Source organism: Lithobates pipiens, unplaced genomic scaffold, assembly GCF_037356315.1.
Source record: "Lithobates pipiens isolate NorthernLeopardFrog02 unplaced genomic scaffold, aLitPip1_a1.2 Scaffold_13, whole genome shotgun sequence".
NCBI lineage: Eukaryota > Metazoa > Chordata > Amphibia > Anura > Ranidae > Lithobates > Lithobates pipiens.
This window is the reverse complement of record NW_027507718.1, coordinates 162,203,880-162,229,422: the sequence shown is the minus strand read 5'-3', so window position 1 is coordinate 162,229,422 and position 25,543 is coordinate 162,203,880. Positions and strand designations below refer to the sequence as shown.

Sequence of the window (25,543 nt, the reverse complement as noted above, 5' to 3'; positions counted from 1 at the left end):
TCCCTGATGGTTAGAAGGGGGTCAGCCTCCTTCTTGCTTATGTCTCCAAAGGATTTACCGGTCCTATTTTCTTTTTTTGGGAGTTGATCGCTGTAAGGTGCAGGACTGGCTTCAGCCAATAAAGAAAAGACAGCTAAAAGAGGGAGCTTTAAGGTCAGTGGGTGTAGGCTCCCATCCCAGGGACATTGTGTTATAAGGGAATTGGGATATGTATGTATTATTCACACCCCCCCCCCTCCCTTAAGTAAAGGGCTCTGGCAAGTATGAACTAAGGATAAATGTATTCTTTATAATAAAATATATATATATATATATATATATATATATATATATATATATATATATACTCTATTCTACTATATACACTCCCCCCTCTTCTCCCATTTTCCTTCCGCTCTCCCTTTTTTTTTTTTTAAACTAAAAATCGTATGTTAGGTCCTTGTAGGTAATATAATGAGGGATTATTTGAATAGTCATTATTTAAATGTGCCTTCCTTTGTTTTTCTCTACCTGGTTTTCCTCCTTATGTGGGCTTTTTTTTTTTTTTTAAATGGAATAGGTTTAAATATATAATATACACATAGATTTAAAAGTATACCAGATTATTTTAAGGGTCAAATGTAAATTAATTGGGAAAATAGGTGCACTGCACTCATTTGGAGGTGGACAGATTATACACCTAGAGAGTAGACCATGTGGGTTGGTCTTGGGGACAAGTAGTTAGGGGGATAAAGGGGTAGGGAGAGTAGTAGAGCGCTGGGGTGGGGCAATATGGCATAGGCCAGAAATATATTGCAACACATACACATTTAGGGGTGAAGGGACAGGCTCTAAATTAAGAGGTTGTAATAAATCTATGCGATTCTAAGATGTTAGAAGTAAGGTGTTATATCTCACATTTATGGTCACTTTTGGTGTATGTGTCGCGTACCTTACAGCGGAGTCAGACTGTTGAGGGTGGCCTTTTGCACGGTTCCGGTCTCCACACCCCTGGACTCTATATCCACTTATTTACTTACCTTATACTCACTAATGGTGAATGAGATTCCTAGTCACATTTTTGTAGGGAAATTATTAAGTTATGGTCACCTAAATTAATATAGAGAGTCCCAGAGATGAACAATATATAATGGATGGAACATAATATACAAAATACATGTATTGCTTTATTCACCGCCACGCGGACATATATGAGCTTAATGAGCCGCTGTGTAATAGGTTTTAGAGTAAACAACAGGGGCGTATGTAATGTTCTAAGTGCAGACCTTCTGTGTTGAAGTTTGATTCCAGACACTAATATGGCGCCTTTGCACACGCGCAGTACAGGCATTACACCCTATATTAAGAGAGAGGTGCACCAAGATGGCCGCTCCAGACGACGTCTAATGACAAAATGCGTAGGGCGTGGCCTAACGTACACAATCTCTCCCACAAGGCGGCGGCGGTGGTCTGTGATGCTTACGAACAATTTTTATTATGTGAGTAGCCATCTGTTTACATACAATAAAGGCGCTAATTTTAAAAACAATATTGCACTATGGATGTTCTATATCTTTTATAAAAACGAGGAATTGAATACCAACCGGACCAGCTCCACACAGGGGCTCACACTGTGAATGCAAGTTAACACCTGCACGAGCAGGGGAGCTGGTGAGTGTGGCAATTTGCTTTAGGCATGGAAAAACGCACCGGTTGAGATTCAAAACGCACCAGGCACTGGGCACAAGTCACCTCTATTTGAACTTTTGCAAAAATCCTTTAACCAAAACTCCTTTTTGCACGAATGTCCTTTTGAACATTTTTGTTTTACTTTGTGTTTTCAGTTTTTTGCATCTTGTGATTTTCAAAGAAATTTTCTTAATGTGTATATATATTCTTTGACTTTGAAATGGTTGTTGGAAGAAGATGATTTAAAATGTATAGGCTGTAAATGCACGTATCTTGCACTATAGCACGCAAGCACCTTTTTTTGCACTTTTTTGCACAGTTATCAATTTTATTAATTTTCAAATGTTTCCTTTACATTTTCAGTATTTTGAATTGTGATCTAACATATTAGAACATGCAACACTAGCACTTTAAGATATTTTAGTATGCGATTTCTTGCATAGCCATAGGAAAGCGCCATAACTATCACCTTGATATTTATGTTTCTCCAACCTTTTAGGTTGGGATTTTTTGGTAGTGGCAGCCCCTTACATGCGACTTAATCATAAGCGACTTAAGTATATTTTTTCCTAAAAAATTTTGTTCCCATAGCGCACCCTACCCTTTTTTTTCTTGAAATATTTAGGGTTACAGATTCCACCTAATTTAATAGATGTATATGCCCTAAATTTTCCACCTTTACTAAGGGAAGTTAGCATATTGCTAGATGAATGGAGTAAAGCCTCACATTCCTGGTTCGGAAGATGTAATATTTTGAAAATATAGTGCCAAAATTTCTCTATTTGTTCCAGGCGTTGCCTATCTCGATTCCACCCACCTTCTTTAGTAAAACTTGAATAGTGTTTGCAAAATTTATATGGGCAAGTAAACTGCCAAGGATTAATAGGAATTTAACGCTATTTAAAGAGGCGGATGGTATAGCGGCTCCTGATCTATATAAATATGATCAAGCTACCCAGTTAGGTAGAATTGACTGGTGCCGCCATAGAGATAGTAAAAGATGGATTGCCTTGGAACAGCATAGCTCTATCCCCTTAGGCAGAGCTATATGGTGCCATGCAGCGCTACCCTGCATATTAAAAGTACATCCTTTAACCCCCCTGACGGTCTTCCCGAGTCTGGCTCGGGGTGGAATTTTTGTACCATTAGCGGTAACCCCGAGCCAGACTCGGGACCGCATCGCTTGATCCAGGAGGAGGTTTACTTACCTTCTCCCTCGGATCCAGCGTTGTCTCCCCGCTGTACGAGCGAGCCGTGCCTCGCTCGATCTATCACGAAGCCGATATCCGTGCCCTGCGAGCGTTGCGACGCACGGGGACGGAGATCAGCGCCAAATTCAAAAAGTGAAACACACAGTATACATACAGTATAATGTAATCTTACAGATTACATTGCTGTATGTAAATATTTCACATCCCCTTTGTCCCTAGTGGTCTGCCCAGTGTCCTGCATGCAGTTTTATATACTAAAAACTGTGCTTTATGCCTGGAAACTGGAGATTGTCCATAGCAACCAAACTGTCATTTTACATCAAGTGATTTTAGACCAGCTAGAAAACAGCGATAATAAATTAGAATCACTCGCAGAATTGAGCGATAGCGATTTGTGGGGAGATCCGTCATCAAATCCTGAAAAGTAATGACAGTGACAATTCTGCAACTGAGCAAATTTCATTGTTTTTGATTTGATTACATTATTGAATAATTTTTATTATTGTTATATTATTATTTGGTACAATTATTTATAGTTATTATATTATAATTTATTATTTCATTTTTCAAACTTTCATACCCGGGATGTCTGCTAGACTCTGGTTTGGACAGATTTAAGAGAGTTATTCCTAAGAATTACAGGACTACAATATAAAACGCCAAATTTTCATGCAAAATAATGGTACCGCTTTTAGCACCTAAAATCCGAAATAATCGTACCGCCAGGGAGGTTAATAGGACCTAACCTTCGTATGGGTGCGAAGTTTACTCGGATCCCCAAATTTTCATCACCAGATTCCCCTCTGTTTCCTATTTTGGGGAATCCAAATTTCCCTCCCGGTTTGGAATCGGGAACATTTGGGAAATTAAAAAAAAAAGTTTCCAGGCCTCACACTTTGAGGTTTGGTAAGTGGCCATCAAAAGAAATGTTAGCGCGATTAGGAGGACAATACGATTTACCCTTCTGGCAGGCGTTACAAGTTAAACATTTTCTTGAAACATTGGGACCCGCCGAAGGGTATGGTCGACCACTCACTAAGTTTGAGAAGTACTGTGGGGAGAGTGAACCCCTCTCCCATATTATCTCTAAGATATGCGTTAACAGCACCTTCTGAGGATTTTGGTATATCGAGTTTAGATAAGTGGGAAAGGGACCTTGAACAATCTTTTACACCATCCCAACGGCAGAAAATATATTTAACTTTTAAATCATCTAGATGTACTAAGATACAGGAATTAAATTATAAAGTACTAATGCGTTGGTATTACACCCCATCTCGAATGAATAAATTCTCTTCAGAAATGTCGGATAGGTGTTGGGGGTGTAAGGAGAAAGGCACCATAGCCCATATTTTCTGGTTTTGTCCAGTAATTAGACAGTTTTGAAAAGAAGTTCAGAGAATTTCTCAATTATTTAGTGATTACCAGATCCTGGAAGACCCAGCTTTTTTCTTATTACAATGCTCACAAATTCCTTTAGAGAGATATAAGAACTCGATGCTATGCCATTTGGTGAATGCAGCCAAAAGCTGAATCACCATATGTTTGAAAGCCAGGGACACCTCGAATCTCTAATTGGTTAAATAAAGTAAGAATTGGGATCATGGAAAAATTGATCCCTATGCCTTTGGAGGAAAGGGAATGTCTACTGCAAGTTTTAGGCTCCATGGGAGTCATTTTTACAATCCGAGGAAGGGAAAGGGCTGATTGGAGAGGAATTAGAGTAATAGCTAGTAAGTGATGTGGCACTGGTCCCCCTGTCGGTAGGGGCAATATATTTATACCTATTTATTTGATTTGGGATTCCCTGTGTTTTTTTTTTTCTCTCTCCTCGGTTCTATAAGTCCCTCACGGGATCTAGGGCCTTGGAGCAGAGGGTTGTTGAGGGGGAATTGTTATTGTAATGTTGTTTATAATGAGAATTTTTTTTTTTGGCAGGAATGTACTGTGCATCATTGGTTAAAATATGTTTTTGTTTTGAAAATTGATTTGATAAGTTGTTATATGTAATTTTTTTAGTGATCTTTGTCATGTATTCCTGCAGAGAAATAAAGTATTTAAAAAAAAAAAAGGAACTAACAGACCAACTAGTGCAAGGCCTTAAGTACGTTTGTGGCGCGGCCCTGGATACGCTCCCCCTGTTCAGGGCTTCAGTGTCAGCTGTGGTGCTGAGGCGCCTAATTTGGCTAAAATGCTGGTCTGCTGACCAGGCATCCAAGAAAGCCCTGACGGATCTCCCCTTGCCTTGTTGGATGACATTATTAAAAATGCCACTCTGGTTAAGAGTACTCTACTCCCACAGGCCAGGAAAGCTAAGGAGCCACGCCGTAGGCAAGGGCCCTCTTTTTTCCGCTCACAGCAGCTTTTTCGTCCGCCCGGTGCTTCGACAAAATGTCTCCAGCCCGACAGGATGCCCACGGATGGTCAAAAGCGTCCCTGGAACCGCAAGCCTAATAAGCATGCGAACAAAGGTGCTACCGTATGAAGGTTTGCCCCCACCCATTTCTCGGGTGAGGGTCGTCTTCGGGAGTTTGCAGCCTGGTGGTCCTCTCGGTTATCCGACCAATGGGTCTGCGATCTGATTTCCACAGGCTACAACATGGAGTTTCTCTCTTGGCCGCCAAACAGATTCTCCCCTTTCCAGCGTACCCATATCCCCAGTTAGCCGGGAGGCCCTCTTGGGGGCAGTAAGGGACCTGCTAAATCGCCGGTTGGTTGTACCGGTTCTGGAATCGGAACCTTTCCAGGGATTCTACTCCGATATGTTTGTAGTTTCCAAGAAGGAAGGGGTATGTCCAATCTTGGACCTAAAAGCCCTCAATCACTTTGTAAAAGTGCAGAGGTTCAGAATGGAATCAGTTTGCTCAATAGTCGCTGCACTCCATCAAAGGGACTCCCTAGCGTCCTTGGACAATCAGGATGCGTACCTGCACTTATCTATATGCCTTTGGCATTAAAAAAAAGTTTGTGGTTTACAGTCAGGGAAGCCCACTACCAGTTTGTGGCTCTTCCTTTTGGTCTGGCATCAGCCCTCCTAGTCTTTACCAAGGTATTGGCTTCAGTTTTGGTGTTGATGCAGCAATGTGGGATCGCGATTGTGAGATACCTATATGATCTCCTGAGGGCATCTTCCACCTCAGAATTAGAGGAGGATGTGGCGATCACCATGCAGATCCTACAAGAATTTGGGTGGCTGTTGAACCTAAAGTTGGTGATTGTACCGACCCTTTGTCTGGAGTACCTAGGCTTGCTGCTGGACTCCATGGAAGCAAGCGTTTTTCTCCGTTCAGACAAACTGCAGATTCTCAGATCTGCGGTAAAACTGCTTATGAGCCGCAAGTGATCGTCGCTCCACTTTTGCATGCGAGTTCTGGGTCTCATGGTAGCCTCCTTCGAGGTAGTACCTTATGCCTAGTTCCTTCGAGGCAGTACTTTATGCCCAGTTCCACACCAGAGTCCTGCAGAAAGAGATTTTGACAAAATGGCACAAATCTCAGTTGTCCCTGGATCGTCGGGTCCAGGTGAGCCAGTCAGTCAGACTCACTGATCTGGTGGCTGAGGTCCCCGGTGATTCAGTCTGGGAAATTGTTCCTGCCTTTGAAGTGGACAGTAATCACAACGGATGCCAGCCTATCCGGCTGGGGTGGAGTGATGGGGGTTCAGTTTGCTCAGGGCCTCTGGTCAATGGAAGAATCCAAGTTGCCGATCAATCTGCTCGAGTTGAGAATGATCAGGCTATGCCTCTCCACTTGGTCGATGAGGATCCAGTCAGACAGTGCCACTGCTGTGGCATACGTCAATCACCAAGAGGGAACATGAAGCTCAGCTGCTGCACGGGAGGTCACTAACACACTTTGGTGGGCAGAGCGACACGTACCCTCCCTGTTGGCCATTTACATCCCGAGAGTGGAGAAATGCCAGGCGGACTATTTAAGTCGCCAGATGCTGGACCCAGGAGAATGGCCGTTGCATCCGGAGATATTCAGGTTACTCTGAGGTGGGGCACACCAGACGTGGATCTTCTGGCCTCCCGTCTCAATCAGAAGGTGCCACGATTCATGTCCAGGACAAGAGATCCATGGGCAGATGCATCTAATGCGCTGGTGGCTCTGCGGGATCAGTACAAGCTGATCTACGCCCTTCCTCCACTGAAACTGTTACCAAGCCTGCTTCGCAGAGTGGAAGCTGAGGGGATCCCAGTAATACTGGTTGCCCTAGATTGGTCTCAGAGTCCTTGGCACGCAGAAATGGTGCATCTGGTGGCAGACGCTCCCTGGTGATTGCCGTTGCAAAAGGACCTTCTGTCTCAATGTCCGATGCTCCATCCTGCTTTACCATCGCTGGCCTTAACGGCGTGGCTATTAAGAGACAGGTGTTGAGGAACCGGGGTCTGTCTGACTCGGTGTTCCCAACTATGTTAAGGGGACGAAAATCTTCTTCCTGGAAGATAAACCCTCGTACCTGGAAGGCCTACATCCTGCCTGTTAGGAGAGAGGATGGCATCCGTGCTCCCAGGAGGGTTTCGGAACTGGCGGCCTTGTCTTGCAAGTCGCCTTTTCTGGTTATCCACAATAATAAGGTGGTGTTGCAACAGTCTTTTCTACTGAAAGTGGTCTCGGCTTTTCATATTGAGGACACTGTATTACTATCTCTGTCCTAAGCCAAAACACCCTAAGGAGGTGGCCTTTCACACTCTGGACGTGGTTCGGGCTCTAAAGGTGTATTTGTCTACCACTGCTCCCTTTCGGAAGTCAGATTCGCTTTTTGTTTCGATGGCTGGTTCCCAAGAGAGGTTTGGCAGTCTCGTCGGCCACCATTTCCAGGTGGATCAGACAGATTGTAGTACAAGCCTACGCCTTGAAGGGGCAGGTGCCCTCCTTTCCGGTCACGGCCCACTCCACAAGGGCAGTCGGAACGTCTTGGGCCTGCCGACATCAAGCGTCTGTTGATCAGGTGCGTAAAGTGGCGACCTGCTTGTCTGTCCACGCGTTTACCAAGTTCTACAAGGTAGACGTCAGTGCATCGGCTGATGCCTGTTTTGGCTGCAAACTTTTGCAGGAAGCCGTGTATTTGCAGTTAATTATGCAATATATTTTATTTTTTCCTGTTTTTCGATAACACAGTACCGTTAAGTTAATGGCCTGTTGCATTACATTCCGCAGTTTTTGTGGTTGTGGTAGGTAGTCACTCCTGTTGAGGGTACCCTGGTTTTGTGCTGGATTTCTCCACACACTGTTGCTTTTGTGGGTAAAGTTTCACTTGTTCCCACTTTCCATGGTGAATGAAGTTTTCTATGCCGTTTCCCACCCCTCGTTTGGTACTGCTTGGGGGATGTCCTAATGACTGAGAGCTGTGTTGGTCAGTGAATATAAGAGAAAATAGGATTTTTTTGTACTCGCCCTAAAATCCTTTTCTCTGTAATTCGCCGACCGTCACCGCACCCGCCCCTCCTTTTTATCTTTTGATTATACTGCTTGTTGACATACTGATGACTGCATGGCAGGCTGGAGGGTTGTTGCCCAAGGGACCATGCCCTGGGTGGAACTAAGAGTTCTGAGTGTTGTATTACAACTGTCTAGTATCTCCTAGTAATAAAGCATAAAAACCCAATGGCTAAGAGAGGAGCTGTGTTGGTCGGTGAATTACAGAGAAAAGGTTTTTTACGGTGAGTACAAAAAAAATCCTATTATCTGAGGCCACTTACCTTGTGAAATTAAAATTTTTCATAGTGGCGTATGATCCTCTTAAAACATTCTTTGATGCATTGAATAAATGTTTAGTCTGATTGTCTTTAAGAGAAAGATTGTCTTTAACGTAACTAACATAGAGTTCTATGTTTGTGTTTTCAGGATGAGGATGATGAAGATCTCAAGGAAGAGGATGATGATGATGATGGATTCTTTGTTCCACATGGTTACTTGTCAGAGGATGAAGGGGGTGTTTCTGATGAGGTGAAGCTCAACTGTCAACCGGTGTCCGAAAAGAGTAGCTTTTTGCATTATATTTTAACATTAGTTGATTGTGAAAGGGGCACTTTTATAGTAAAAAAAAAAAAAAAAAAAAAAGTAGTTTATTTTAATATAAAACTCACTTCCTTTGTGCTTTGAGGGGCACAACTATTCATATTTCTGACTAATACATGGGTTATACTTGCCATCAGTTTGAGAGAATACACTAAGCACAAAATACTTATGGCGATGCCCCAGGGATCAAGGCACCACCTCCAACCCTGTTTATTTTCACTTAGTCTCCTAAAGGTTATGCTTCACTAAATTCAAGCAACAGTCCTAGGTAGATTAGGCTAGATCAGCGGTCTCCCAACTGTGGCCTGGGGGGACGAATGCAGCTGTTTGCCTTTGATCTGGCCCTTGGGGCATTATTCCATCCACTGATACCAAAAATGTGATGGTATTCCTCCCACTGACACCAACTATGTGGCAGAATTTCTTCAAATGATACCAAGTATAGGACACTATTCCTCCCACTGACGTCAACAATGCGGCAAAGTTTGAAACTTAGATGCTATTTCTACTTTCGCAGGCCCAGCTCTGCAAACAGGAATTGCTTGACTTTCTGCACAGAATTTTGTGATTACTTGATAAGCTGAAGCTGCCGGTAAAGATGCCCTTTACGTGTGCCTTTTGAAGGACTATATTTCTTTGGAGATACACTTGACAAATTTATCAAAGATTTCAAAGGAGAAAAGGTCTTAATTCTACATATGAAAGTCCAACGTCCCTCGCCTAGAGGGAGCTTCTTCCTCCTCAAAAGGAAGAGCACCTCAACACTACACGGGCTCAAAACTCTGCTCTTCCTTTCAATGCAGGACTTGGAACCCAACACATTTTTTTTTTATTTTTCTTAGTTTTTTTCCCCACATGATTATTGTGCTTTTAACCTCTTCCCGACTGCCCGCCGTTGTTATATGGAGACAGTACTCCTTTGCGAATCGCCGTAGCTGTATGGCGGCTCACACAGGCGCTGTTTTGGGAGTGTGCACGCAGTTCGGGCGAACTCTATCTCTGCCGGCGGCCTGCACTTGCCTTGTACACAGGCAGAATGGGGGACTGCCTATGTAAACAAGGCATTTCCCTGTTTTGCCTAGTGACATGTCAGATCTGTTCCCAGTGATTGGGAACAGTGATCTCTGTAATGTCACTGGTAGACCATCCTCCCTACAGTTAGAACACACCCAAGGAACACACTTTTTTTTATTTAAAAAGGTTAACTCTTTTAATTCTTTCATGTTTTAACCATTTTAAAGTGGGTGTGTTCTAACTGTAGGGAGCATGGGCTACCGGTGGCATTAGAGATCACTTTTCCCAATCACTCACACATGTACAGTCAGAGCAAACATCTCTTCAATCATAATGCAATACAGGTATAAACCAGAAAATAACATACAGGGTGTAGTGTCAATCAGCACAATCTACTCCATTCAGGGTTCATTCCCTGGTATCCCACATACTGTAATGTCACTATAATCTGTATCAAGGGTCGGGTGGTACGGTGCTATCTGAGTTGACCCAGGATTTTTTCGGACACCCTCTAGCTTCGTATATTAACTGATTTAGTGGTGTTGCTTGGTTGACAATGAGCCAGAACTCTCTCGTAGGTAAGGACTGAGATTTCCAGTGCATGGTTATTTTTTTGTGTAAAACATCACTATATACGTATAAAGGATTGTACATTTTGTGGATAAACCTTTGTCATTGTATCCTAGCAGACATATAAGAGGATTGCAAATGTTAAGTATCTTGACTACAGAGCTTATGAAGGCCGTAACTTCTGACCAGAACTTCCTTATCAGATCACATTCCCACATTAGATGAAAGAATGTGTATTGGCTATTCCGCATCAAGAGCATAAGGGAGAATGCCATCTCTGCAGTCTATATAATAAACATGGTGTGAAATAGGATCTATTTAGTAATTTGGTCTGAATCACCTTGTCCCTTGAGGAAATTACAGAGGACACCTGCAAGGGAAGAACCTCCCTCCAGACAGCCTCCATCACCTCAGGCATGTCAGAACACCATCTATGCTCAATGGTTGTAAGCCTGTCAGTCATGGAGTAAAGTTTTGTAGTAAGAAACAAGTTTGGTGTGGGAGGGGTCAGTCAATAGGTTCTCAAGTGGGGAAGACCAAATTGTGCAGCAGCAGTGTGTCGTATCTGTAGGTATTGAAAGTAAGCCGTGCGTGGGAGACCAAAGTCCCTTTGGAATTCCGCAAAAGTGGCATGTATTATCCCTAAATAAGTGTGAAATTTTTAACCCTTTTTTGAATCAGTAGCCCCCCATCAGTTCTTTGGTAAAATTCTGATAGGCATGGGTTTCCCCATAGTGGGGCGTTGGGTGAGTATATGGTATGGGCATTAGCCAGTAACAACTTAGAAATTCTAAAGATCCATAAAGTCATGACAAGGACATTCACCCCCTCCCTCCCCTTAAGTGACATACAATGTATGAGATTCATATGAGGTGCGGATGGCTGCCTCCAGGGCAGCAGCTGCATTGTTGGCCTCAGGATGAAACTACCAGTGGGCGTGTGCCAGTTGTGAGGTGACATAGTAAGTTTGGAGGCGGGAGTGCCAGGCCCACCTCTAAAGTAGGTAGCTGTAGGGTGTGTTTAGTGATCCTGGCAACACCGCCCCTGCAGATAAAGTTAATGAATATAGTCTGTCTTCAAATTTAGGTTTGGTAATGTATTTTGGTTAAAGCGGTTCTGCACCTAAAATAAAAATATTAAAAGCCAGCAGCTACTAATATTGCAGCTGCTGACTTTTAATAAAATCACACTTACCTGTCCCAGGGTCCCGCGATGTGCGTCTCTTATGGTCCCCCGCTGTGTCTCTGGGAACTGTGTGTTTCCCAGAACACAACGGGGGGGGCGGGGCGTCTGCGGCGGTCTGGCCGGAAGTGGGTGCAGTTACCTGGATTATCCAGGTAACTGCACCCCCCTCCCCCCTGAAAGGTGCCGATTGTGGCACCGGAGGGGGGGGAGGAATCAGATTAGCTCCCCTTTAGGGTGAAGAACCGCTTTAATTACTCAGGACATACAGGAATCGTGGGAGATCACTTTGAAAATATTTATTCTTCCTCAGTGTAAGGGGGAGATTGTTCCATGTTTTTCAGGGTGTTTTTTAATCTAAGGGGGTCTAAATTAATCTTGGCATAGGAGATCGTGTTTTATCAAGACCCCATAGATATCGAAAAGTGTAAACTATTTGTAGTGGACATGATGGGGCAGCACTATTGATGTCCCCTGGTCAATCTGAAACAAATGAGATTTGTCCCAATTGACCTGAAATACTGAAAAGTAACCAAAATGCCGAATAATTTCCAGCAGGGCATGGAGAGATGACTGGGGGTCCTCGCGGTATGTCAGCACATCATTCCTCTAGACCCCCAATTGTCGGTCCCCTTATTTCCTCACTGGACCTAGACCCCCAATTGTCAGTCCCCTTATTTCCTCGCTGGACCTTATCCGTGCTGCAAGGGGTTCTATCGCCAGCGCAAATAGCAGTGGCGACAGGGGACACCCGTCTGGTGCCTCTCTATCAAGAAGGGGTCTGATATTGATGCATTCATTCTGTCTAGCAGTGGGTTTAAAATATAGCAGCTGCACCCACTTGATAAAGGTAGTGCCAAATCTGAACTTGGCTAGTACTTCCAATGCCGCATACACATGATCAGACTTTTTGACAGACTAGGTTTGACGGTCTTCCCGATGGACTTTCTGAATGAGCGGACTTGACCACACATGACTGGACTAAGTCCGTTTGAAAGTCTTTGCTTTGAATGTGAGGACGTAAACGGGATTAAACAAGGAAGTTCAGTAGCCAATAGCTGCCCTTGCGTCGTGTTTGGTCCGTCGGACTAGCTCACAGACAAACATTTTTCATGATTTTTAGTCCGTTGGATGGATTTGAAACATGTTCTATTTATAGGTCCGTCTGATCTTTTTTATAAAAATCGGTCGGACTAGCCCACACACGATCGGATTGTCAGGACTGATCCCGTTGGATCTAGTCTGCCGGAAAGTCCGGTCGTGTGTATGCGGCAGAAGAGATGAGGCCATTATACTTGGTCAAAGGCCTTGTGAGCATCTAGGGCCAATACAGCTTGAGAGCCAGTTGTCATGAACTGCTTGTATATTGGTAGAGTCTGCGCAAATGAATAGAGGTCGATCGTCCAGGCATAAATCCAGTTTGATCTGCACCTATAATAGTTGTGATTACTGTAATCAGTCGTTGGGCAAGCACTTTGGCCAGGCTTTTAACATCTGAATACGCAAAATCAGTCGATATGATTCGCAAAGAAGGTGGTCCTTATGGTGTTTGGGACGATCAGTGCTTCCGACATAGAGGACGGCAACTGTGCCATTTAAGGGCAAAATTTTACTTTTGCAGCAAATGTGGGTTCAATGGGTCCCTAAACTGCATGTACCATCTATCCAGGTGTTTTATGTCTGGCGAACAATTGTATAGCCTCCCCTATTTCCATCGTCAACGGAGCATCAAGTCCGGAGACTTGACGGGCCGTTAGTTTCAGGAGTGAAATGTCTGAGAATCATCTAGTTCCACTATTGTTTCACTATTGTATAATGAGCTCTAGTAGAAAGCTACAAATGCTTCCATAATTTAATTGTTTTGCTCAACCATTATGCCTGCCCAGTTATTATTCTTGGCATATTACATGCCTGATAATCTGGCATGGCCAAATAGGCCAGTAGGCAGCTGTTTTTATTCCCAAATTCGAATAGTAGTTTTGATACAGTCTTTTTTTTTTTTTTTGTGTGCATTCTAAAAGTACTACCTCTAATTCCCTGGCCTTATGTCAACATATTGCTTGTGTTTCGGAGGTAGGAGATGCAGAATAAGCAGTTTACGCATCCCTGAGTTCTCCTTGTGCGTCCACCAATCTGAACCGGGATGCTTTATTTATAATTCTTTATTTTTCAGATTTATCCAACACTCACTTTTTTACAAAATTACATCTAACATTATCTCCAATGAAAATCCTCTTTTAATCCCCCCCTCTCCCTCCCTCCTCCCCTCCCTCCCTCCTCTCCTCCCTCTCTCACTCGATCCTTCCATTATTGGGATTCACTAACATTCAAGTAACTTCCGATAATTGTCAGATTTTCTAAATTGTAGCCATTGCCTCCACTTATTCAGGTATCTCTCCTCTGTATTTTCTGATTTAGAGATCGTATCTTCGATATTTCTTATCTTTTCCAGTCTCTCTACCCATTCCTTCATCGTGGGGGGGTCCTGGATTTTCCATCTCCGTGGGATCAAAGCTTTAGCGGAGTTCAGTAAACAAGGGATCAAGGACTGTCCATACTCTTCCTCTCTATTTTCTGTGCTATGAAATAAACACACCCATGAATCGCTCCTAATCCTTTCACCTGTTATACTGAAGCTTGCTTCTATTATTTTCCCCCAATATGCTTGTATTTTAGGACACTCCCACCATAAGTGTGCAAAAGATCCCACCGCAGAGCATCCTCTCCAACACTTGAAGGGGTTCTCCTTGCTGATCTTATTACCTTGCTGTGGGGTTATATACCATCTAGTCAGGAGTTTATAAGACATCTCCCTTGTTTGTGAGTCCATCGCTACCGAATACGTACGTCTCAGTATCTTATTTCTCTGTTCGTTACTTAAAGAGCCTATTTCCCTTTCCCATTTCCCCAAATACTCAGGATATTTATATTCTGCTGCTTCTATTAGAATTTTATATATTTTTGCTATCCTTTTTTTCAAGGCTTTGCCGGTTCGATAATAATTTTTCTAGAGACCTCAACTTTTCCTTTCCCCTCAGTGGTTGTGGTAAGGACTGGGCAAAGTAGAATAATTGTGAGTGTCTCCATTTATCTAAAGGCTTATGTCCCCATTTCCCAATAATTTCTTCATATGTGCATAATCCCCCCCCTACCATAACCTCGTGTAATCTAATACTGTTTTTCTTAGCCCACCTACTAAAATATATATACTCCTCATACCCTGGTCTAAAAAACATATTATCCAACAGCGGAATTAATGGTGAATTATGTACCCAACCGTGCCTCTTTATTGTGTCCCAAACTCGCTGTGCATTTTTCGTCAGTGTACTTGTATTTACTGCTAACTCTATATTTTGCTGGTATCCATATTAATTCTCCTACATTCTTTGTGCTTAAATTGATTTCTAGTTCTGCCCAGTCCTTGCCTTTTTCATTATAGATCCAATCCGTAACGCGTGATATCATAATAGCCTCATAATAATTTTTAAAATCGGGTAGGGCCAACCCTCCTCTCTCTTTACGTCTAGTCAGAGTATTAAATGCTACCCTCGCTACCTTACCCCTCCATATAAATCTTCGGATCATAGTTTTGTTTGTTTAGATACACTGGGGGTAATAAAATAGGAATCATTTGGCATGTATACGTAAATATCGTTAAGATAAACATAAGCAGCCTTCCTCTCTTGCTCCAGACACTCCTCTAACGCTCTCTTCATCCTTATTAGCTCCTGACTCTCCGGGCTCCCCTCTATCCTCCTACTCTGTTCCCCTCTCTGTATTTCCTCATATAATAGCCGCTTCCTTCTTTCCCTCTCCTTCTTCCCAGCTCCGATCCCAATTAGTGTACCTCTCATTACAACTTTGTGACTCCCAAAGTATTGGGATGGGGACTCCAGGGGTATCATTCAATCTAAAAAATTGTTCCATTTCCTGTTCGATCTTACTTATTGATTCCTTATCTTGTAACAATAATTCATTAAGCCTCCAACTTGTCCCCGGCTCACGCACTCCCCTAATCTCTAGCTGAGTTTTTACTGGCGCATGGTCTGAGACCGTTATTGATTTTATTTCAGCTTTCCTCAATGCTGATAAAAGCTGGTACTCTAGAAAAATGTAATCAATTCTAGAAAAAGAGCTATGTACCGGGGAGAAGCAGGTATAGTCCTTGTCCCTTGGATGGAGTGCCCTCCAAGCGTCTTGTAACTTAAAACTCGCTAAGGCTTTTAGCAACTTTCTCTGTTTATCATTAGATGGTCTACTTCCTCCCTCCCTGGCGTTCTCCTTCTTCGCGTCCATGTTCCAATTAAGGTCTCCTGCTAGGATCAGATTCCGTTCCTTAAAATCTTCTATCTTTTTTAACACCTTCCTTAAAAATTTATCAGCATTCTTATTCGGAGCATATACATTTACAATTGTACATTTCATATTTAATAAAATCCCTTTTACACACAAATCTCTCCCCTCTGGGTCCACTAGACGCTTTTCTAATTCAAATCTCATTGCTTTACTAAAGCCAATCGCCACTCCTCTGGAATAAGGGGAAGGAGAATCCCCATATATCCACACAGGGAAATCCACTGTGTTTAACTTAATACTTGAGATATGTGTTATGCATCTCCTGGAGGCATGCTATATTTGCTTCCATATATTTTAGTTCATCATTAATCCTATATCTTTTCCTTTTTGTGTTTAGACCCCTAACATTATAAGTAACAACATTCATTACTTCCATATTTTACTTCTAAATATTGATTCATTTCCTCTTTCTGACGCGTCCAGTGTACCCAGCTAGACCTGCTCCTACTATCTCTATGGAAGGATCGAGTGAGAACCCCAAAAAAGAAATCCCCTCCCCCCCTTTTCCCACCTCCTCCCCCCCTCGTCCCTCCCCCTCCCCCTCCCCCAACCCCCCTCCCCCGTCTTATAACGGCACGTCTCAAAAGATTGGGTAAGACAACCCTTTTACCGTTATTTCTATGGTTCTGGGTGACCACCAGGCCTGGTCGTCCCACCTCCATAGTATCCCTAGGGCTCGCTCAAACCCACAACCATAGGAGATCCTGCCCCGCTCACCTCCCCATCCCCCCCAACCCCCCCGCCACCGTCCCCCGCTAGGCCCGCACACCGCTAGTAGTCCCTCTTTCTCTCCGCACGGACCAAGGCTCCTGACTCCCCCTATTTTTTAAAGTTTTTCCTATCTTCCCCTACATCCTCATCCCTTTCCCATTCTAACTGCGGGGGAGGATTTATACCTAACCAATCGCAGAATTCTTGTAAGTCCTCCGGGAAGGCCAGAACCGCAGACCGTCCCTCTTTCTTCCCAATTAACCACCTCAATACAGGACACTTAAACCCCCTTCCTTCCCAGACCAATTTTCAGCTTTCAGTGCTCTCTCACTTTGAATGACAATTACTCAGTCATGCTACACTGTAACCAAATGAATTTTTTATCATTTTGTTCACACAAATAGAGCTTTCTTTTGGTGGTATATTCACCACTTCATTTATTATTTTTTGTAATATAAGCGAAAAAAGAGCGAATTTTTTGAAAAAAAAAACAATTTTCTACTTTCTTTTAAAAGAAACCAAAAAAATCTAATTTAGGCCAAAATGTATTCTACTACATGTCTTTGGTAAAAAAAATCCTGATAAGTGTATGATCATTGGTTTGTGTGAAAGTTATAGAGCCTACAAGCCATGCTATGCATAATTGAAAATGTATCAATCCTAATGCACTGATGGCCTATCTCCGTTCTTGAGGCCCTAAAATGTCAGGACAGTACAATAACCCCCCAAATGACCCCTTTTTGGAAAGAAGACAGTCTGCGGTAATTGGTAAGAGGCGTAGTGAATTTTTTGAAGTTGCAATTTTTTCCCCACAATGCTTTGGAAAATTAAGAAATATATATTTTTTTTTTTCCTTCACTAAATTATCATATTTACAAGTTATTTCTCACACATGGTGCAGGCATAATTGCAATTACACCCCAAAATACATTCTGCTATTCGTCCTGAGTTTGGAGATACCCCATGTGTCAGACTTTTCCACAGCCTGGCCACATACAGAGGCCCAACATCCATGTAGCACCATCAGGCGTTCTAAAGGCATAAATTAACACATTTCAACACATGAAACACATTTCATTTCCTGAGTACCTATTACATTTTTGAAGGCCCTGGAGCACCAGGACAATGGAATTACCCACAAAGTGACCCCATTTTGGAAAGAAAACAACCCAATGTATATTCTGTGAGGCATAATGAGTCTTATTATATAATTTCTTTCCACAAATTTTTGGAAAACGTGGAAAGAAAATGAAAACCTATTTTTTTTCCACAAAGTTGTCAATTTAGAAGAACCATCAGGCGTTCTAAAGGCATAAATTACACATTTCATTTCCTGAGTACCTATTACATTTTTAAAGGCCCTGGAGCACCAGGACAATGGAATTACCCACAAAGTGACCCCATTTTGTAAAGAAAACAACCTAATGTATATTCTATGAGGCATAATGAGTCTTTTGAACATGTAATTTCTTTCCACAAGTTTTTGGAAAATGTGGAAATAAAATAAAAACCTATTTTTTTTTCACAAAGTTGTCAATTTAGAAGATCTTTCTAACACATAACATGTACATAGCCAAAATGACACCCCAAAATACATTCTGCTACTCGTCCTGAGTATGGCGATACCCCATGTGTCAGACTTTTCCACAGCCTGGCCGCATACAGAAGCCCAACATACAAGTACCACCTTCAGGCTTCTAACATATAGCATGTACACACCAAGAATTACACACCAAAATACATTCTGCTGAGCAAAGGGTAAAAAAGTCTCACCTGTGGTTTTAGCAGGCAGGGACACCGTTCCAGAGCAGTCAAAGCATTTTCTAGACAGCCAAAGGAAATGTCCAGGAATTGTCCAGGCAGCAGACAGATATGGAAAATTATGAACATGGTTCAGTACAGTCAGCAGGAGGCACTTTGTACATTGGGCCTTGGTCAGGTAAGACCCGAGGACAGGGGTAGAGGCTTCTTCCCACCCAAATCTCTACGAAGCCTCCGAGTCTCCAGACCCTAATCCGAGAAAATGAAAAACCTGGAGAAAAAGGTTTTCTCCACTCTGAAAACTTTTTCTGGAGCCCCTCACATGTGAGACCCCTGTGCTGTACAGTGGCAGGGCAAATTATCAGTTCAGGAGGCAGGCAAAAAGTATGGTCATTTAACAGGCCGAGGTCAATTCACGTTGAAGGCAGAAATGTTTGGCAGAGGCATAGTCATTTAACAGTCCGGGTCATACACAGAAATGGCAGAAAGTGGAAACTGGAAAGAAATCATCTTCACTTTACTAATAGTTTAGTGAAGTATGATAGCTTCGATAGCAAGTTCCAATGCAGAGGCCTGGCTGGGAGGGACAGTCTGGACAGTAGTATCGGGTGTCACGGCGAATTCCTCTACTTGTACACACACGGCATTTTTTTGGGGGTTTGCGACCTGTTTGGGTAGGAGGGAGGATGTCGGGAAAGTGCCTTTCATGGAGTCTGGCTACTGCATCAGAGCGAATTAGTTGAGTGGGTTGGCCATGGGGATAGACAAGGGCTGTGATGACATCTTCTTGGAATCTTAGATAGGTCAGGGAACGTTGGGTGCTCTTAGAAAAAATAATATAAGAATTGAACATGGCCAGTTGCATCAAATAAACGGCGACTTTCTTGTACCAAAACAGTGATCTCCTGGTGGCCAAGTAGGGCTGCATCATCTGGTCATTCATATCCACCCCCCCCCCCATGTATAAGTTATACTCGTGGATACATTTTGGCTTCTGGATGAGGCCTTTTCTTCTTTGCAGTTCCACCAAGGTGTCATTGTGTATTGTGGAAAGAATGTAGACATCTCTTTTTTTATCTCTCCACTTCACCGCTAGTACCTCGTCAGTCCGCATACTGGCCATTTCACCCTGTTTTAATTTCTTGGTGACCAATATCTGTGGGAAGCCTTTGCGGTTGGTCCGTGCTGTCCCACAGGCCACAGTCTGCTTTAGGTATAGATGGCGGAAAAGTGGGAGACTTGTGTAGAAATTGTCTACATATAGGTGGTAACCTTTCCCAAGCAATGGTTGGATCAGCTGCCAGACAATTTTGCCACTTGTTCCCATGTAGGTAGGGCATCCAGGGGGGTTTAGCTGTCGGTCTTTTCCCTCATAAATCATGAAGTCATATGTGTAACCCGTGGCCCTGTCACACGCCTTATAAAATTTTACCCCACGTCTGGCTCTTTTACTGGGCATGTATTGTTGTATTCCAAGTCGCCCAGTGAAGTGTAATAGGGATTCATCCACACAAATATTTTTATCAGGGGTAAACATCTGTTTGAAACTGGCGGAAAAAAATTGATTAGGGGCCGAATTTTGAATAATTTATCATAACTGGGATGATTTCGAGGGAGGCATTGGGCATTGTTATTGAAATGTAAAAATCTCATGATCATCTCATAACAGTTTCTGGGCATAACTGATGAATAGACCGGCATGTGGTGGATAGGTTGGGTAGACCAGTAGGAATGGACTTCATTTTTTTTTTGTTAGCCCCATGTTGAAGGTTAGGCCAAGGAAAATGTTTAATTCTTCCACGGTGAGGGGTTTCCAAAAAAAATGACGGGCATAGGAAGAACTGGGATTGTTGGCTATATGTTGGCTGGCATATAGATTACATTGCTCCACAATGTCGGTTAGGAGATCATTGGTAAAAAATAAATGAAAATAATAAAGTGGGTTTACATTTTCCGTCTGTATCTGAGGGCCTGGCTGGGATGTAAAAAGGGGAATAACAGGTTCTACTGACGTATCGGGCAGCCATGTTGGATACAGCAGAACATCTGGAAGGCTAGTATGGGCACTGCCTCGTTGATGGGATGCTCCGTTGCTAGTATCTGGCCTATCTTCAAGGAAGGTTGCAGAACTGCTGGTGGATGCCTGCCTATCCCGGAGTGCTGCGCTGCTGGTGGATGCCTGCATATCATCCTGGAGTGGTGCGCTGCTGTTTGATGTCTGCGCCTGCTCATTTCTCCCGTTTCTCCTTGTTAGGATTCTATATTCCTCGGTTTCCATCTCGGAGCCACTGCTTTCCACTGGCTCATAATCGCTATCCGAGTCTGACGGAGAGAGTTCCCCGCTACTCTCGTCCGACATACTCTGGAGCATCTGGAAAGCCTCCTCTGCACTGTACGACCGTTTAGTCATGTTGACGGTCAGATGGCGGGCAGAAGATGTGCCTGATGGCGGGCGTCAGATGGGCCTGATGGCGGGCGTCAGGTGCGCCTGGTGATGGCGGGCGTCAGGTGCGCCTGGTGATGGCGGGCGTCAGGTGCGCCTGGTGATGGCGGGCGTCAGGTGCGCCTGGTGATGGCGGGGCAGGTGCGCCTGGTGATGGCGGGTGGCTGATGTGTCAGATGTTTTTGGGGGACACTGTGTTTTGGGGGACACTAGCTGGGAGATCAGTGGGTAAACAGCAAACAGCTAGAAAACTCACTGATCTTCCCGGCTGAAGCACAGATTTCTCTTCCTCTCCTCACTGACAGGTTCTGTGTGAGGAGAGGAAGAGATGAGAGCAGTTACAACTGCTCTCTATTTACATTACATGACTGTGATTGGACACAGTCGTCATGTGATCAGGAGGGCCAATCACATGGCCCTCCTGTTGTATTTTTGTCTCCGGGGGTCTCAGGCAGATCGGGATCGCGCCGCTGCGCAGGCACGTGGCGGCGCGATCACCGGTTATCTGCCACCCATCCCCCTTTACTTACGATGGCTGTGATTAGACACAGCCATCGTGCGGATCAGGAGGGGACGCGCGCGCCCGCGCGATCCCGCTTCTTTGACAGGACGTTCGGGAAAGTCCTGTCAGGAGTAGAGAGCTCCCACCCGGCCGTTTATATGCAGTGGCCGGGTGGGAAGTGGTTAAACATGCCGGGAATCCCCATTGATATGGGATGTTTGCTGCAACCATCATTTCCGTAAGCGGTTTAAGCCGCCTCCTTCTCCTTAAGGTCTCTACCGCTAAGTCCGAATAGATCTGCAGTTCTGCGCCCCCGTAGGACAGCCCTGGGTTTGTTCTAATCCTTTCCATCACCTGGAACTTTTCCTCAACATAGTGAAACCTCACTATTACATCTCGTGGGAATTCTGACCTTATTCCTGAGGGTCGTGTTATCCTATGTATTCTATCTATTCTTAGTGGTTCTGAAATTTCCCGATCTAGCAGTGGATTAAATATTTGTTGAGCTACTTCTTTAAGTGTTGAGTTACTATGGGACTCAGGGAGACCTTTTATCCGTAAGTTCTTTTTCCTACTGCGGTTTTCCTGGTCTTCTAACTTGTGCATTAGTGCCTTATTTCCCTTCCGTAGTGCTGTAACCTGCTCTAGTATTTCTTCTATTTTCTGCTCGTGGGTCTCTACTCTATTTTCTATCTCCTCTACTCTCCCCAATACCTGTCCAATATCTTCTCTTATTGTGGCAATTTCTACCTTTAGGGAGGATTCCATTTTTGCAAACATCTCCCCAAGCATCTTTTAGGTGTGAGGTTTGTTCTAAGGGTGAAGGCCGTCCATAGCCTCCCGGAGGTGTCCCTCCTTCCTCCATGTCTCGCCCCCCCTCCTCCTGCACCTCCTCCTGCACCTCCTCCTGCCTCCCTCCATCCCCCTGTGTAGCCACTCCATTCTTCTGAGTCTCAGATAACTTTGCGGGGACGCTCCTCTCTATTCTGCTTTCACACCCCCCCTCTGCCTGCTAGGTCCCACCCGCACAGGTTTCTCCACCCTAGGGCTCCCAATCTCATCTTCTCTTATACTAGAATTTGCTGCCATATACCTTTGGATCCCTACCGGGCTTGAGGCTGGGGTAATCGATTTCCATTTACTCGATTTCCCCCTCATGATGCACAGGGGAGGGGGGGGATTCCCCACAGCAAACCAAATGCCACTAGTATATTCAGCTGACCAATAGGCCCTCCAGCACCCTTATCCCCTACGTTTTCTCTAGATCCCCCAGGGGTTTATTTCATGTCCCAACCAGCGTCTTTAGTCTGCCCCCACCTTGCTTCACACTCATTTAACTCTTAGTTCCGGGTCTATTTCCTTCAGTTTACACTTAAATTGATTAGTAAACCTCTCTACAGCTTCCCTCCATTCTTCCAAACCAAGCACCACTTATATATATATATATATATATATATATATATAAACATTAATTATTAAGGCACAGGGTAACCCAGAATAAGGTCAAGCAGAAGTCCGGAGAGAGTACATAAATGAGCTTCTTCCTTCCACCTGCTCCGGCAAAAAGTCCATTTAACTAATTTTTACTAAACACCGTAGGAGATTTTACTTTCAGGATGCAGCATCATAAGTAGTCTCCAACATTATCAGTCCACCAATTAAACTGATTCACATCAGGGAATTCCATTCACCATTGTTCTCCTTCAAACATCTATTCTTTCATCTCAGGTCAAGCATAAAACAATGTTCGCAGTAGGTACTTTGGTTATTTCTCCCGCATTAGTCTGGGGAACAGTTTTTTTTTTTTTTTTTTTTGTTTTTTTTCAGCTGTTTACTTAAGAAGGCTCAAAGACACATACGCACTAGTGAATCTTCAGCAATACAGTAACACCTTGGCTCTTAGATAGTTCTTCAATATAAGTTCTGTATAGGTTACAGGTACCCCTCTTCTGGTATACCTATGCGGGATTACTGTCGGGTCCTTACATTCCCTGGGACACTCTCCAGCCCCAGGTCTTCCTCCCCCTTTCACTGCCACCACACTCCCCTCACAGGTAACGACAAGCGGATATACTGTATTGCTGTGTTAAGCCCTCTCAGGCTATCAAGCTTACCACCTCCCTGGCTCAGTCATGCAGGGTCTATCCCGGCGTTCCACCGTAAGCATACGTCATGATCTTCCAGCGGCTCCTGTCTTTACTCTCTGAGCTGCTTGGTAATGTGTTAAATACGAGCAGGAGGACGGGGGTCTGCGGAGATGTATGTCAGTCAGCCAGCGTATACCGGGTGTGTGGCAGGCTGAGAGCGGCGATGTTGCACTTCATTTCTGTGTATCCCCGGCGCCTGAGTCAGCTGTCCGGTCCGCTCAGCTTCTTCATCAATACAGTACCCCCTCCGGCGTCTGAGTCAGCTGGCCGGTCCGTGGGGCTCGTACGTCCGAGCAGTGCGCCGCGCTCAGCATGGAGGGGGGCGGAGGGAGAGCAGGGAGGGCGCGGAGGATCGAGCTCCAAGGCCACGCCCCCTACGTCATGACGCTGTCCTCCGGGATGCTTTATGACCACGGGCAGTGGCTTTAAAGCAATCCCAGACCACAGGAATGGATGCACTCTGTTAATCACCCAAAATGATTTCATGTCTGCCATACTCTGGTCTACCATGGCCTGGTCTTCCAACCACAAAGGACTTCATACACGATATGAGGAGGGTGTGTCCAGTACGAGATCCACCCTCAAAGGTGAATGGTCGGGCATCATTCTGGGGAGATATTTGACTCTGGCCACCAAGTTAAGCATATCTTATGAAACAAGGCAGAGATCAGATTATCTTATGAAACAAGGCAGATTATCTCCAGGCCTCCACTAGATCAAATTGAGTAAGGAAGGATCCCAGGGGTGTGGGGTGCAGCGTAGAACATCTAAATCTATCCATAGAGTTGTCTAGGACTGTGTTATAGTCCCCAGGGGCCTTCAGCAATATCCAGTATTGTGCCCATCACTCTTTCAAAAAATGTGTTGGTGGGGGGAGCATGCGCGGCGCGCACGAGATAGGACGCACAGGCTGAGAGCTCCGTGAAGCGTGGAGACTACGAGCACTTCCCCGGGGCTTCCAGCACAGATTTTTGGCCCGATTTCACTCCGCACCCCCGGCGGAACACTCAGCGCATGCCGGGACCTAAACATCGCCGTAGCACACCGGCTCAGAAATCCCTGACGACCTATCTGCAACGAGCACGGGAACAGAGCGGGATGGCTCAAGATGGCGCCCATGCAAAGCAGGCACAGACTCCTCCACGGGCTGTGGCGAACTCCCCAGCACACTCCCTGGTGGAAAGTGAGTACTCCTTGCACTTGACTAAAGCTGATCTGGATGAGAGCCTTACAATGATGTATGACAAGCTGGCGCAGAAATTTCAGTCGGAGCTGCACAAGTCTACCAATACTCTCTCTCTGGAGATTGCGGCCCTGGGCTCCCGAACGGATTTGCTGGAGACTAAGCACAACGAACTTTCTTTGGCCTGCACAGACCTTCGTAAAAACCACGAAGTCTTATCGTAAACGGTTTCCCAGCTCCAAGCGCACATTGAAGATTTGTACAATAGGAACAGACGCAATAATCTTAGGGTGCGAGGGGTCCCCGAGTCAGTGACGGACCTTTTTGTCTACGGTCCAAAAGCTGTTCCACACATTGCTCCCTGAGGCTCCGCTTACGGCCTTCGCCTGTGACAGGATCCACAGGGCCCTGCGCCACCCCCCCCCCCCCCCCACCCCCGAGAAACCCCCAAGAGACATAGTTCTGTGCCTAAAGGACTTCCTGGTAAAGGAGGATGTGCTGCGTGCTTCGAGGAATACCCCAAATTTGCGTCTAGAGAATGCACCCATACAAATCTACCCAGATATCTCTCCAACCACGCTGGATAAACGTAGAAGAATGAAAGAGGTCACCACAGTACTACAGTCTGCAAGTATCCGCTACAGATGGGGATTCCCATTTAAGTTGCAAGTCCCACACAATGGCACAACTTACACTGTGCTTACTCCCGCCGAGGGAAAGGAGCTTCTAGTCAAGCTTGGCCTTTTAGAAGCCGCCGCCTTACCACGACTGC

At 44.6% G+C, this 25,543-nt stretch overlaps 1 protein-coding gene across 4 annotated transcripts in view; it reads left to right on the top strand.

The window, feature by feature from the left end:
• Positions 1-25,543, top strand: part of CHAF1A (chromatin assembly factor 1 subunit A) — a 623,099-nt gene that overhangs the window by 372,176 nt on the left and 225,380 nt on the right. For all 4 annotated transcript variants that reach the window (XM_077475776.1, XM_077475775.1, XM_077475778.1 and 1 more), the window contains one exon: positions 8,729-8,830. In XM_077475776.1, coding sequence (XP_077331902.1) covers positions 8,729-8,830 — 102 coding nt within the window. The remainder of the gene's footprint in view (positions 1-8,728; positions 8,831-25,543) is intronic.